This window comes from Cherax quadricarinatus, chromosome 86 (assembly GCF_038502225.1).
Source record: "Cherax quadricarinatus isolate ZL_2023a chromosome 86, ASM3850222v1, whole genome shotgun sequence".
In the NCBI taxonomy this organism is placed as follows: Eukaryota; Metazoa; Arthropoda; class Malacostraca; order Decapoda; family Parastacidae; genus Cherax; species Cherax quadricarinatus.
This window is the reverse complement of record NC_091377.1, coordinates 2,471,887-2,488,028: the sequence shown is the minus strand read 5'-3', so window position 1 is coordinate 2,488,028 and position 16,142 is coordinate 2,471,887. Positions and strand designations below refer to the sequence as shown.

Sequence of the window (16,142 nt, the reverse complement as noted above, 5' to 3'; positions counted from 1 at the left end):
TATATATGTGATTGCGATCCTGGTTCGTCAATCGCGTATTGAAAAGGTGTGTGTACAGCAAATAAACCCAGGTGTTTGTGTGGAAAAATAGGTGGGTGTGTGACCCAGCTGGGGTATTTAAGGCTGGAGAGCTGGTGTTGCCAGTACTCATTCCACGGCTTCTCAGACCAAGACCGAGTCATCACCATGCGTGCAGTTGTCATCATCGGTGTTGTGGTGCTGGCTACACTGCACCTTTCCAACTCTGTTAAGGTACACTAGCAAACCTCAGCTCGTTTAAATGCTGAGATCTGTTATCCCGCTTCAGCTCACTGATAAAGTAAGAACTGGTGCCGCGTGGCCTGGTGACTAAAGCTCTCACTTCACACGGCGAGTGTCCGGATTCAGTTCCCGGCGAGGGTAGAAACATTGGACGTGTTTCCTTACACCGGTTATCTATGTGTGGCCCGGTGGCCTGGTGGCTAAAGCTCCCGCTTCACACACGGAGGGCCCGGGTTCGATTCCCGGCGGGTGGAAACATTTCGACACGTTTCCTTACACCTGTTGTCCTGTTCACCTAGCAGCAAATAGGTACCTGGGTGTTAGTCGACTGGTGTGGGTCGCATCCTGGGGGACAAGATTAAGGACCCCAATGGAAATAAGTTAGACAGTCCTCGATGACGCACTGACTTTCTTGGGTTATCCTGGGTGGCTAACCCTCCAGGGTTAAAAATCCGAACGAAATCTTATCTTATCTTATCTATATTCCCCATCAGTAAATTGGGTACCTGTGTGTTACTCGATTAGTGTGGGTCGCATCCTGGGACAAAACTGACCTAATTTGCCTGAAATGCTCAGCACAACAAGCGGCTTTCTATATAGTAGTATGTCATTGATGTCAGCTATGGTCTGTATACCTTATACATGTACTGGTAGTAAATAAAGATTTTTTATTATTATTATTATTATTATTATTATTATTATTATTATTATTATTATTTTCTCCCTTCAGTTCATTTATAAACTAACAGCTGTTATTCTATCTCGGCTTATTTACAGAGCTGTTATCCCACCTATTTTGCATTTACAGGCTAATAGCTGTTATCCTACCTCAGCTTACTTATAGTCTATGATTTATTATTGCAGTTCAGCTCACATATAAGCTAAGAGTTTTTATTTTGCCTCGACTCATTTACAGATTAAGATCAATTATTCTACAGCTCAACCCGATTTAAGATACACTGTTTCCCAGGATGCCACACATTTCAGTCGACTAACACCCAGGTACCTATTTACTACGAGATGAACAAGGGCAACAGGTGTAAGGATATGTGACCATTCATCTCCCTAATCCAAGAAATCGAACCCAGGACCCTTCGCTTGTGAACTAAATACTCCATCACTGACCTACAGGTCTATTGTACCCTGACGCCGATTTTGCTCTAGGGAAATTGTTACTAAATTGTTGAAATATACACTTATGCAACACAATTAAGATACTCAAGTGTTGCATAAGTTCTTAGTCATCTAATTTACCATAAGTTCTAATTCGTTAGTTCTCTGAACCATTTATTGAATGTTACTATATTGTTCCACCCATTCTTTTAGATATTTTAACACATCAGGTCGTAGTATCGAGCCCACAGCCATCTCAATTCTATCAAAATTATTATTATTGTTTTGATAATTGTTGTGGTAAAAATAAGAATAAAATACTACTGTATTAATCTAATATAAATAAATTATTTAAAAATACAGTATCAATTCTGAACGTTTTTTCTAAATGCAGCAAATGTGTTGAATCTAAATCTAATTACATTTAGATTACAATTACATATATTAATTGAAATAAATAAATAAATAAATAAATAAATAAATAAACAATGGTTGGTTAAGGGGGGTATGAAGCCTCTCGACTACAAATGGGTCATTAAGGCTGCACGTAACCTGCTTACCACCAGACAGGGACACTTTGATACCTAAGGAAGGAATTGCAGTAAACTGTGTGTGTTTACAATGAGAGATATACATCTCATGGTGTATGTATATATAAAAATGAGACTCAAGACTAACTTATTTTGTATTTTATTTCAGAATGACAAAGCTCAGGACTTGACAGGTATGTATGTACAGTAGACTGTTATGTTACACGGTTGTTACGTTCCTGAAAATGCCGTGTTAGGTAAATCTGTCTTAGATAAACTGAAGAACTTATGGGAAAAATAGAGTTACGTTCCTGGGAACCCCTCAAACAGCCAAACAACTTTTTCTTTTTAGATCTCCAGATCTTACAAAAACAAAAGTCAACATTTAATTGCTGTTCATTGTCGTGATGCATTATGTATGCAACAGAAATGATAGTATTTCTTACCTTATATTATTATTATTATTATTATGTCTGCATAAGGGAAAAGGGGACAAGAGAGAGAGAGAGAACATAAGAATAACAGGAGTGTGGAGAAAGCTGAAGAAAATCGAGATGTCATGGCTGAGAGCAATGTCTGACGTGAATATTAGTGCGGGGAATTCCACTTGTAGGAAATAGTAGATGGTATTGGATAACCTTTCTCTCCCCTCTGCTCTAGCATCACTAAAATTACTCCCACTACTTTTTACTTTCACTATTTCTTCATTTTCCTCTTCCTCCAGCAATCTTAGTCACTCCAGTAGTGTTTAGGTCCTACAGCAATGTTTAGGTCCTCCAGTAATGTTTAGGTCCTCCAGTAATGTTTAGGTCCTCCAGTAATGTTTCGGTCCTCCAGTAATGTTTAGGTCCTCCAGTAATGTTCAGGTCCTCCAGTAATGTTTAGTTCCTCCAGTAATGTTTAGTTCCTCCAGTAATGTTTAGTCTTCCAGTAATGTTTAGAGTCTTCCAGTAATGTTTAGAGTCCTCCAGTAATGTTTCGGTCCTCCAGTAATGTTTCGGTCCTCCAGTAATGTTTAGGTCCTCCAGTAATGTTTAGTTCCTCCAGTAATGTTTAGTCTTCCAGTAATGTTTAGAGTCTTCCAGTAATGTTTAGAGTCCTCCAGTAATGTTTAGTTCCTCCAATAATGTTTAGTTCCTCCAATAATGTTTAGTTCCTCCAGTAATGTTTAGTTCCTCCAGTAATGTTTAGTTCCTCCAATAATGTTTAGTTCCTCCAATAATGTTTAGTTCCTCCAGTAATGTTTAGTTCCTCCAGTAATGTTTAGTTCCTCCAATAATGTTTAGTTCCTCCAATAATGTTTAGTTCCTCCAGTAATGTTTAGTTCCTCCAGTAATGTTTAGTTCCTCCAATAATGTTTAGTTCCTCCAGTAATGTTTAGTTCCTCCAGTAATGTTTAGTTCCTCCAGTAATGTTTAGAGTCTTCCAGTACTATGTCAAGGAAATATAGGAAGTTAATATCAGTTCATCTTCTTCACAGAGAGGACACAACAGTCTTCCAGGGACTTGCGTCATGATCACCAAGACTTCGGACTGTTGTTTTTCTGTGAGTATTACTGTGTGTGTGTGTGTGTGTGTGTGTGTGTGTGTGTGTGTGTGTGTGTGTGTGTGTGTGTGTGTGTGTGTACTTACCTAGCTGTACTCACTTAGTTGTGGTTGCAGGGGTTGAGTCACAACCCCTGGCCCCGCCTCTTTACCGGCCACTACTAGGTCACTCTTCCTGCTTCATAAGCTTTATCATACCTCTTCTTAAAGCTATGTATGGATCCTGCCTCCACTACATCACTTACCATACTATTCCACTTCCTGACCACTCTGTGACTGAAGAAGTACTTCCAAACATCCCTGTGATTCAACTGAGTCTTCAACTTCCAACTGTGACCCCTTGTTGCAGTGTCCCATCTCTGGAACATCCTGTCTCTGTCTACTTTGTCAATTCCTCTCAGTATTTTATATGTCATTGTCATATCCTCCCTATCTCTCCTGTCCTCCAGTGTCATCAGGTCGATTTCCCTTAACCTCTTCTCGTAGGACATACCCGTTAGCTCCAGGACTAGTATTGTTGCAAACCTTAACACTTTCTCTAATTTCCTTATGTGCTTGGCTAGGTGTGGGTTCGAAAGTGGTATTGCATACTGCAATAAAGGCCTGACATATGCAGTGTACAGGGTCTTGACGATTCCTTATTAAAATGCCGGAATGTTTTTCTTAGGTTTACTAGGCACCCTTATGCTGCAGCAGTTATTTGGTTGATGTGAGCTTCAGGAGATGTGCTCGGTGTTATACTCACCCCAAGATCCTTATCCTTGAGTGAGGTTTGTAGTCTCTGGCCCCCTGCGTCTGTGTACTCACCTAGTTGTACTCACCTAGTTGAGGTTGCGGGGGTCGAGTCCGAGCTCCTGGCCCCGCCTCTTCACTGATCGCTACTAGGTCACTCTCCCTGAGCCGTGAGCTTTATCATACCTCTGCTTAAAGCTATGTATGGATCCTGCCTCCACTACATCGCTTCCCAAACTATTCCACTTACTGACTACTCTGTGGCTGAAGAAATACTTCCTAACATCCCTGTGATTCATCTGTGTCTTCAGCTTCCAACTGTGTCCCCTTGTTACTGTGTCCAATCTCTGGAACATCCTGTCTTTGTCCACCTTGTCAATTCCTCTCAATATTTTGTATGTCGTTATCATGTCCCCCCTATCTCTCCTGTCCTCCAGTGTCGTCAGGTTGATTTCCCTTAACCTCTCCTCGTAGGACATACCTCTTAGTTCTGGGACTAGTCTTGTTGCAAACCTTTGCACTTTCTCTAGTTTCTTCACGTGTGTGTGCCTGTGTCTGTGTGTGCGTGTCTGTGTCTGTGATTTGGTAATTGACGATGTTTACCAGTCAATAAACAATTCCTATAAAGTAAAAAAAACAACGTTGTAAGGCAGATTAAGATGTTTATAATGCAAATGATGTTAACATGATAAATGACGATGTTAACATGGTAATTAATGATGTTCATATGTTAACGGATCATGTTAACATGGCGAAAGACGATGTTTATTTCTTAATTTAAGATTCACAAGAAAATTATTATACCTCGTTCAGTGTTGTTTACTCACTGATGTTTATCCTCCAATTACACATCTAATTTATGTTTATTTGTGGCAATGTTTACATAGAAAATATTTCCATATTACTGTTTACAAACTGAATATTTAAGTGTCCCCTGACAGGTAATGGCATATCCGGCTGGCTCAATACCACAGGTAAGTCTTCAACAGGTCTTGTACCTGTATCCCTCGTATATTATTACCACAGGTAAGTCTTCAACAGGTCTTGTACCTGTATCCCTCGTATATTATTACCACAGGTAAGTATTCAACAGGTCTTGTACCTGTATCCCTCGTATATTATTACCACAGGTAAGTATTCAACAGGTCTTGTACCTGTATCCCTCGTATATTATTACCACAGGCAAGTCTTCAACAGGTCTTGTACCTGTATCCCTCGTATATTATTACCACAGGTAAGTATTCAACAGGTCTTGTACCTGTATCCCTCGTATATTATTACCACAGGTAAGTCTTCAACAGGTCTTGTACCTGTATCCCTCGTACATTATTGCCGCAGGTAAGTCTCCAGCAGGTCTTGTACCTGTATCCCTCGTATATTATTACCACAGGTAAGTCTTCAACAGGTCTTGTACCTGTATCCCTCGTATATTATTACCACAGGCAAGTCTTCAACAGGTCTTGTACCTGTATCCCTCGTATATTATTACCACAGGTAAGTATTCAACAGGTCTTGTACCTGTATCCCTCGTATATTATTACCACAGGTAAGTCTTCAACAGGTCTTGTACCTGTATCCCTCGTATATTATTACCACAGGTAAGTCTTCAACAGGTCTTGTACCTGTATCCCTCGTATATTATTACCACAGGTAAGTCTTCAACAGGTCTTGTACCTGTATCCCTCGTATATTATTACCACAGGTAAGTATTCAACAGGTCTTGTACCTGTATCCCTCGTATATTATTACCACAGGTAAGTCTTCAACAGGTCTTGTACCTGTATCCCTCGTATATTATTACCACAGGTAAGTCTTCAACAGGTCTTGTACCTGTATCCCTCGTATATTATTACCACAGGTAAGTCTTCAACAGGTCTTGTACCCGTATCCCTCGTATATTATTACCACAGGTAAGTCTTCAACAGGTTTTATACCTGTATCCCTCATATATTATTACCACAAGTGATATTTGGCTGTGTCTGGCAAGACAGCCACTGAATGATGGTGAAAGTATTTCTTTTATTTTTTAGGTCACCTTGGTACAAAAAGGCCAGTATGCTAAAAAAAATCATGGAGAAGCACTAATTGGTCATACTACGCCTGGGGAATTTCTAAATTTTAAAAATCCTAGTTCTACATGTATTTTAAATCATGTGTCTTCCGCTGTAGTAGATCTCCAATCAAGTCATGATTATATATATATATATATATATATATATATATATATATATATATATATATATATATATATATATATATATATATATATATATATATATATATATATATATATATATATATATGCAAAACAACCACTCTGAAAGAATGGAGAAATTCCAAGCGCTTTCGTGACTTCTCACATTATCAAGGAACTATGTTCATAGTTCCTTGATAATGTGAGTAGTCGCGAAAGCGCTTGGAATTTCTCTATTCTTTCAGAGTGGTTGTTTTGCATATTCTGAAATCACCTGTTTACTGTGATCTTATTGCATATATATATATATATATATATATATATATATATATATATATATATATATATATATATATATATAATATAATATCTTTATTTATTTACTACAAGTACATGTACAAGGTATGCAGACCATAGCTGACATCAATGACATACTACTATATAGAAAGTCGCTTGTTATGCTGAGCATTTCCCGAAAATTAGGTCAGTTTTGTCCCAGGATGCTACCCACACCAGTCGACTAACACCCAGGTGTAAAGAAACATGCCCAATGTTTCTACCCTGGCTGGGAATCGAACCCAAACCCTCGCCGTGTGAAGCGAGAGCTTGAGCCACCAGGCGACCAGGCCTGTCAACATTGGTCTTAGTTGAAAATATATAGAATACAGAAGAATGAGGGAGCCAAAATCTGCATTGACCTGAAATATCGATGTGTTTTATAGCACTAGTTATTGTACTGATAAAGATTTATTTGTGACGTGGTACGAAGGTCGAGTGATGTCAGATGATACAGAGACACTTAATTCAGAGTAAAAAGCTTCGTTATACTTGTATCGTGCTTAGTGTACCTTGCTAATTCTCCCCGTTGATACACTTGCCAGGAGTTTAAGTTTAATATTTTTATTATGTACCCCATACCCATCCTGTGGGCTGTAGTCAAAGGATTATAGAGGTACATGATGGGTCCAGGGACTGGGCTACAAAGTACCTGGACCTTATATGTACCTCTGTAATCCTTTGACTACCAACTCTGGTTTCTCTTCAAAACGAATAAATCTGTCGCCTTTTGACTTGCCAGGAGCCGTCGTTATAGCCGGGGTCAGCGCTAATGTCACAGCTTGGACAGATCAACAAGTGTTTGTCAACTTCCTCAACTCTCTGTGCAACTCTACTAAACTAAATGGTAAGTTCCTTTATTTTCAATCCCTCCTTTACCACCTGCCCTTCACTATCACCTGTCCACCCATCACCTGCCCTTCACTCATCACCTGTCCACCCATCACCTGCCCTTCACTCATCACCTGTCCACCCATCACCTGCCCTTCACTCATCACCTGTCCACCCATCACCTGCCCTTCACTCATCACCTGTCCACCCATCACCTGTCCTTCACTCATCACCTGTCCACCCATCACCTGCCCTTCACTCATCACCTGTCCACCCATCACCTGCCCTTCACTCATCACCTGTCCACCCACTTGTTACTTAGCTGTTCGAACGTTTAATATCACAAGGATCCCAATGGAAATAAATCACTTGGTCTGACTTTTTTTTGAGGGGAAGGGGGGCTACCCTAGGTAATTTACACATATGTTACTATGTACGATAATTCGTGTAACTGTATTTATGTGTACCTGTACCTAAATCAACTTACATGTACTCTCATGAACTTCCACGTACTCCTGGATATTCCAATGTTTATCCATGTGTTTCAGTAAACTCTTCTCTCTTATCCTCCCTTCACACTTAAGAACTATAAGATACCTCCCTTCATGTACGAGTGCTGAAGGGTGCGAGACGCCTTCACCAGCATCATCCTCCTACCCTTCCTGTGAAGGGACAAATTAGCAATTAACAACAAATATTTAAAGAGATGTTACCTGTGCTAATTAAAATATATGAGGTGTAAATACCAGAAATGTCAGGTTTATTTCTCTTGCTTGTAGGAAGCTTGGAGCCTAACAATCCTGGGTCTGGGTTCAACCCCTTCGGTAACAGGCCCGGGTTTGGGTTCAGCCCCTTCGGTTACAGGCCAGGCAACAGACCAGGCAACAGACCAGGCAACAGACCAGGCAACAGACCCTTCAACGGACCTAATCCTATGACCCTTTTGTGTAAGTAATAAAACTATCGCTTAAAAATATATATATATATATATATATATATATATATATATATATATATATATATATATATATATATATATATATATATATATATATATATATATATATTCAACAAGTTGGTCGTCTCCCACCGAGGCAGGGTGACCCAAAAAAAGAAAGAAAATCCCCAAAAAGAAAATACTTTCATCATCATTCAACACTTTCACCACACTCACACATTATCACTCCTTTTGCAGAGGTGCTCAGAATACAACAGTTTAGAAGCATATACGTATAAAGATACACAACATATCCCTCCAAACTGCCAATATCTCAAACCCCTCCTTTAAAGTGCAGGCATTGTACTTCCCATTTCCAGGACTCAAGTCCGACTATAAGAAAATAACCGGTTTCCCTGAATCCCTTCACTAAATATTACCCTGCTCACACTCCAACAGATCGTCAGGTCCCAAGTATCATTCGTCTCCATTCACTCCTATCTAACACGCTCATGCACGCTTGCTGGAAGTCCAAGCTCCTCGCCCACAATACCTCCTTTACCCCCTCTTTCCAACCCTTTCGAGGACGACCCCTACCCCTCTTTCCTTCCCCTATAGATTTATATGCTTTCCATGTCATTCTACTTTGATCCATTCTCTCTCTAAATGACCAAACCACCTCAACAACCCCTCTTCTGCCCTCTGACTAATACTTTTATTAACTCCACACCTTCTCCTAATTTCCACACTCCGAATTTTCTGCATAATATTTACACCACACATTGCCCTTAGACAGGACATCTCCACTGCCTCCAACCGTCTCCTCGCTGCTGCATTTACCATATATATATACATATATATATATATTGTACATATATATACATATATATATATATATATATTGTACATATATATATAATATATTTTTTTTTGAAAAAATATAGGGAAGTACCACCTCTATAGCTGGAATGGGGACCCTCATCCTCAGAGAAGACAATAAACGTACCTCAGAGAAAACTCAAGGTTCTCCCCAGAGCTGTTTGAATATTTTCTTCTCCTACCACCCCCTATATATTTTTTATTCTATGTGAACATTTATTAATAAACAAAATACATTTACAGAAAAAAACATAAACATGAATACAATGGCACAATGTATCAAAGATCATGAATTTCCTCCAGCTACTCCGAGGCTGGACGTGAGCCAAGTATGCAGCAAGCATTTCCCCTCTGGATGGAGACGCTGAGGCGCTGGAACATGAAAGTGGCTGCCCTTGGGTCCCTGGTGGTGTCGATGAGTCTGGAACCCAATTCTTTAAGGAAACGTGTGACATTTTTTCCCCATGATCCCAAGGTCTCTGATCCCACTGGGACAAATTGATACTGTTGGCTAATGTCCCTGTACTTGCTGATCTTGTACTCCTCCCTGTGGTCAGCAGCTCCTCCCTGTCGCCCCACACTGTGATGGATATATGTGTCAGCCAGTGTGGACACACAGGTATAGTCCCATGCTAAGAGCCTGCCATTCTTCCAAGGATAAATGGTGATCCCGTCGGGGCGGTTTGCTGGGTTGTGGGTATTGTTTGCTGCAAGTGATCGTGGCTCCCTCTCGGCAGGGCATCCAGCTGTAGCAAGGGTTCTCTTAATGATGTCGTTGACCTCATTGTGTCTTGCATGCCAGCCCTTGGTTTTGGAACAGTTAAGACCATGTAGACCGTATTGGTCTGCTTGCACTTCGCCGCAAATACACATATATTCTGTGTGAATTGGGGCAGCAAGGCGCAGAGCCACTGCAATACGGAGGGTCTTAGGGTCGAGTCGCGTTCCCATTGCCGATATGGGAACTGTTTGGAGGAAGTCCCCGGAGTGAGGTGCACTCACAGCCTGGAGACGGGCAATCTCCCTATCTGATGTTGCAGCCCTGAGCATGTTGGCAAGCACCTTTTCAGCAATTGGGCTATCCCAGCTTGACTGTTTGTGAGCCAGTGCTGCACTAGGGTTTGGTGCTGGAGCAGCAAGAGTCTCCCATTCGGTGATGGCACTAACATAGCTAGGGTCTTCTATTCCTGCTGAGTCACTGAGGGTGTCAGGAAGAATTTGTCTTATCAACTCGTTTGATATATATATATATATATATATATATATATATATATATATATATATATATATATATATATATATATATATATATATATGTGTGTGTGTGTGTGTGTGTGTGTGTGTGTGTGTGTGTGTGTGTGTGTGTGTGTGTGTGTGTGTGTGTGTGTGTGTGTGTGTGTGTGTGTGTGTGTGTGTGTGTGTGTGTTTATGTCAAACGTGGGCAAACTGCTGCTCCCGACGCTACTGTGTGTGGCTCCCGAGACAATAATGGGTCTCATTGCTATTTTTCTTAAAATTTCATATTAATAATCTATTTTAGCATAGTATACGGGTAATTCACATTATCTTTTCAAACATCCATATGCATTATGCATCCAAACTGTTGTTTAAATTCTCTGAACATAATCAAAACATGTTTTAAACAAGTTGGATGATGCAACTGGACTCTGTGCCATCACTCTTCATGATGCAACTGGACTCTGTGCCATCACTCTTCATGATGCAACTGGACTCTGTGCCATCACTCTTCATGATGCAACTGGACTCTGTGCCATCACTCTTCATGATGCAACTGGACTCTGTGCCATCACTCTTCATGATGCAACTGGACTCTGTGCCATCACTCTTCATGATGCAACTGGACTCTGTGCCATCACTCTTCATGATGCAACTGGACTCTGTGCCATCACTCTTCATGATGCAACTGGACTCTGTGCCATCACTCTTCATGATGCAACTGGACTCTGTGCCATCACTCTTCATGATGCAACTGGACTCTGTGCCATCACTCTTCATGATGCAACTGGACTCTGTGCCATCACTCTTCATGATGCAACTGGACTCTGTGCCATCACTCTTCATGATGCAACTGGACTCTGTGCCATCACTCTTCATGATGCAACTGGACTCTGTGCCATCACTCTTCATGATGCAACTGGACTCTTTGCCATCACTCTTCATGATGCAACTGGACTCTGTGCCATCACTCTTCACGCAGTACAAACAAGATACTCGCTTGCGATGGCAGCGGAATATAACTAGTGCAGTGTAGATAAGTATTTTTCTGGTTAATAAATACACACACACACACACACACAGTGGGCACCTGTGACGAGCGGGGTCCCACAGGGGTCGGTCCTAGGACCAGTGCTATTTTTGGTATATGTGAACGACGTGATGGAAGGGATACACTCAGAAGTGTTCGTGTTCGCAGATGATGTGAAGTTAATGAGGAGAATTAAATCAGATGAGGATCAGGCAGGACTTCAAAGAGACCTGGACAGACTGGACACCTGGTCCAGCAACTGGCTTCTCAAATTTAACCCCGCCAAATGCAAAGTCATGAAGATCGGGGAAGGGCACAGAAGACCGCAGACGGAGTGTAGGCTAGGTGGCCAAAGACTACAAACCTCGCTCAAGGAAAAAGATCTTGGGGTGAGTATAACACCAAGCATGTCTCTGGAAGCACACATCAACCAGATAACTGCTGCAGCATATGGGCGCCTGGCAAACCTGAGAACAGCGTTCCGATGCCTTAGTAAGGAATCGTTCAAGACACTGTACACCGTGTACGTCAGGCCCATACTGGAGTATGCAGCACCTGTTTGGAACCCACACTTGATAAAACACGTCAAGAAACTAGAGAAAGTGCAAAGGTTTGCGACAAGGTTAGTTCCAGAGCTAAGGGGAATGTCCTATGAAGAAAGGTTAAGGGAAATCGGCCAGACGACACTGGAGGACAGGAGGGTCAAGGGAGACATGATAACGACATATAAAATACTGCACGGAATAGACAAGGTGGACAAAGACAGGATGTTTCAGGGAGGGGACACAGAAACAAGAAGTCACAATTGGAAGTTAAAGACTCAGATGAGTCAAAGGGATTTTAGGAAGTATTTCTTCAGTCATAGAGTTGTCAGGCAGTGGAATAGCCTAGAAAGTGACGTAGTGGAGGCGGGAACCATACATAGTTTTAAGACGAGGTTTGATAAAGCTCATGGAGCGGGGAGAGAGAGAGGACCTAGTAGCAACCAGTGAAGAGGCGGGGCCAGGAGCTATGACTCGACCCCTGCAACCACAAATAGGTGAGTACACACAGTTAGTTTAATATATTTATTATGCACCCCATACCCATCCTGTGGGCGGTAATCAAAAGATTACAGAGGTACATAATAGGTCCAGGGACTGTACCCCAAAGTTATGATAGATGAACTAGTTACAAAGGTAATGAACTCCAGGTAGATCTGGTCACAGTCATGGCAAGTTACAAAGGTAATGAATCATCCTCAGTCCTATACATGGTTAATTACAAAGTAATGAGCCACTGACACGTCCACACCTGGTCACAGTTGTAATGAGTTATAAATACAAATATTAAGTGGGTCATACACCTACACGAGCGCGCGCGCGCACACATACACACACGAGGGCGCACGCACAGACACATGCACATGAGCGTACAAACATACACACACACACACACACACACACACACACACAATGGTCTGTAATATACCACTGTGGATAAAATACTTTGCCATTTCTTGAACATTTCTGAGTGAGTTGTCTCTAAATTCATTAATCTGATCGCACTCCAGTACATAATGACGCAGGGTGTGACGCACTCCAGTACATAATGACGCAGGGTGTGACGCACTCCAGTACATAATGACGCAGGGTGTGACGCACTCCAGTACATAATGACGCAGGGTGTGACGCACTCCAGTACATAATGACGCAGGGTGTGACGCACTCCAGTACATAATGACGCAGGGTGTGACGCACTCCAGTACATAATGACGCAGGGCGTGACGCACTCCAGTACATAATGACGCAGGGTGTGACGCACTCCAGTACATAATGACGCAGGGTGTGACGCACTCCAGTACATAATGACGCAGGGTGTGACGCACTCCAGTACATAATGACGCAAGGTGTGACGCACTCTAGTACATAATGACGCAAGGTGTGACGCACTCTAGTACATAATGACGCAAGGTGTGACGCACTCCAATTCATAATGACGCAGTGTGTGACAATAGTCCATCTGGCAAAGTTTACATTTCGTTTGGTCTACATCTGGTGGTGGTGATTTAACCAGCCAAAGATACTTGTAACCCAGCCGGAGCCGGGCGGTAGTGACAGCCGAAGCCGGGCGGTAGTGACAGCCGGAGCCGGGCGGTAGTGACAGCCGGAGCCGGGCGGTAGTGACAGCCGGAGCCGGGCGGTAGTGACAGCCGGAGCCGGGCGGTAGTGACAGCCGGAGCCGGGCGGTAGTGACAGCCGGAGCCGGGCGGTAGTGACAGCCGGAGCCGGGCGGTAGTGACAGCCAGAGCCGAGCGGTAGTGACAGCCGGAGCCGGGCGGTAGTGACAGCCAGAGCCGGGCGGTAGTGACAGCCAGAGCCGGGCGGTAGTGACAGCCGGAGCCGGGCGGTAGTGACAGCCAGAGCCGGGCGGTAGTGACAGCCGGAGCCGGGCGGTAGTGACAGCCGGAGCCGGGCGGTACTGACAGCCGGAGCCGGGCGGTAGTGACAGCCGGAGCCGGGCGGTAGTGACTTATTTTGTTCTCACACACTCATTTATGTTTACAACAATTAAAATGATTTTTCTTCTGCAGGTTCCCCGCTGAACATCTTCCTTAACACCACAGGTAAATTGAACAAAGTTCTTAATTTTTCTGTATAAATTTCGTCACATATCACTAACGTATTATTATTATTATTATTATTATTATTATTATTATTATTAGTAGTAGTAGTAGTAGTAGTAGTAGTAGTAGTAGTGGTGGTAGTAGTAGTAGTAGTAGTAGTAGTGGTAGTAGTAGTAGTAGTGGTGGTAGTAGTAGTAGTAGTAGTAGTAGTAGTAGTGGTAGTAGTAGTGGTAGTAGTAGTAGTAGTAGTGGTAGTAGTAGTAGTAGTGGTAGTAGTAGTAGTAGTAGTGGTAGTAGTAGTAGTAGTAGTAGTGGTGGTGGTGGTAGTAGTAGTAGTAGTAGTAGTAGTAGTAGTGGTAGTAGTAGTAGTAGTAGTGGTGGTAGTAGTAGTAGTAGTAGTAGTAGTAGTAGTAGTAGTAGTAGTAGTAGTAGTAGTGGTAGTAGTAGTGGTAGTAGTAGTAGTAGTAATAGTAGTAATAGTAGTAGTAGTAGTAATAATAATAATAATAATAATAGTAATAATAATAGTAGTAGTAGTAGTAATAATAGTAGTAGTAGTATATTAATTATAATATTCGCTACAATGTAAGGAACAGTATTGATGTTAGTATAACAGTATTGTAAACAGTGTTTGAAACGTTACAACAGAAGTGTAAACAGTACAGATATCTTTATAGTAATATTGCTAACAGTATAACAGTTCAATGAACAGTATAAATATCAGTATAGATAACAAAAAGGCACAATACCTTGACTGGAACAATACACAAATAACCAGCACATAGGAAAGAGGACTCGGACCATTCACAAGTCGGACCGAAACGACGTCATAAGCTTCTCTCTCCTATGTGGGGTTAATCTGTGTGGTATAACAGTATATACATGTATATATAGTTTTGAGCTCCCCCTCCCTTCCCAGGAAGTGTCATCATGCAGGGAGCCAGCACCAACGCTACACTACTCACATCAGCACAGTTGTTGATCAGTATGTTTGAGGCTGCCTGCAACGTCACCAGAGGTGCCTTCAGTGTGTTAGGTAAGTAGCAGATACTTGTAACGTTCATGTATAGCAACGCAGTTGATTACAGTGGAGAACGAAAAAGCACAATACCCTGACTGGAGCAATACACAATAATAACCCGCACGATGATGTTTTGGTCCGATTTGAATCATTTACAGTCATACTTTGTAAATGGTCCAACAGTCTTGCTGATGAGGCAATTAACTAGGCCACGGGGGGCAATTGTCCCCCCGAAATCCACATCAACTATGCAAAAGGACATCGTAATGGGATTCTCGTGGCTGTATTTTAATATGTGAATTCTAATTTTCTCTGCAGGTTAAAAGGAGCCGCACGCTGGACCCAAGAGACAGTACGGAAGACACTACAGATCTAACTTTTATTGGGCCAGTGTTTCTCTCTGTGTAAACCTTGATCTGGTAACTATGGCTTGTCTTGATTAAGCTCTACACAAAGCTAGATTACTCGTTCTATAGTCAAAGATGTTTTTCTCTAATGGCGACAAGTTTATAAATCACAGGTACTCCACCAGGACATTCATTATTGGTTCATTTCGCCAACCTGGAACTTTGACATAAATGTAATGGCCAGCCATAAGTCTAACATAAGACTGAAGTTGAATATATTTCCTTGAACGAAATATTTCCATGATATATGTCAGAGTGTTGTACCCGTGAATTATTTACACACTAGCTCCATAGTCTGAGGCTGTAGAATAAATTGAAATTTATATAAACGAAATTATGATTTAATCTTGAATTCTCCTCCCGATGATGGTGAATGTCACTAAAATATTAACAATAAAATTGAAATCCAAGTAATTTTTCTTCTTCCTCTTTAATAAATACCTATATCCATTCCCCAAATAGGGGAATGTACGAGAGTGATGAAT

At 41.7% G+C, this 16,142-nt stretch overlaps 1 protein-coding gene across 2 annotated transcripts; it reads left to right on the top strand.

Moving 5' to 3' along the window:
* The first annotated feature begins 120 nt into the window (after positions 1–120).
* LOC128702970 (uncharacterized) lies at positions 121–16,067 on the top strand. Of its 2 annotated transcripts, none has more exons than XM_053797469.1 (9): positions 121–252; positions 2,074–2,098; positions 3,385–3,450; positions 5,123–5,155; positions 7,454–7,558; positions 8,322–8,489; positions 14,197–14,229; positions 15,149–15,265; positions 15,569–16,067. In XM_053797469.1, exons 1-9 carry the CDS (start codon positions 187–189, stop codon positions 15,571–15,573), a joined length of 618 nt encoding a protein of 205 aa, XP_053653444.1. In that variant the 5' UTR covers positions 121–186; the 3' UTR covers positions 15,574–16,067. The 2 variants fall into 2 exon arrangements, with proteins under 2 accessions (XP_053653444.1, XP_053653445.1); XM_053797470.2 differs by having other exon boundaries at positions 228–319.
* The last annotated feature ends 75 nt before the right edge of the window (positions 16,068–16,142 follow it).

What these genes read in the sequence shown, in the direction of transcription:
- LOC128702970 (XM_053797469.1), top strand. Translation starts at nt 187, where the DNA reads ATGCGTGCAGTTGTCATCATCGGTGTTGTGGTGCTGGCTACACTGCAC. An exon ending in ACCTTTCCAACTCTGTTAAG is followed by an intron (nt 253 to 2,073) that starts GTACACTAGCAA and finishes ATTTTATTTCAG; the next exon opens with AATGACAAAGCTCAGGACTT. An exon ending in CTTCGGACTGTTGTTTTTCT is followed by an intron (nt 3,451 to 5,122) that starts GTGAGTATTACT and finishes GTCCCCTGACAG; the next exon opens with GTAATGGCATATCCGGCTGG.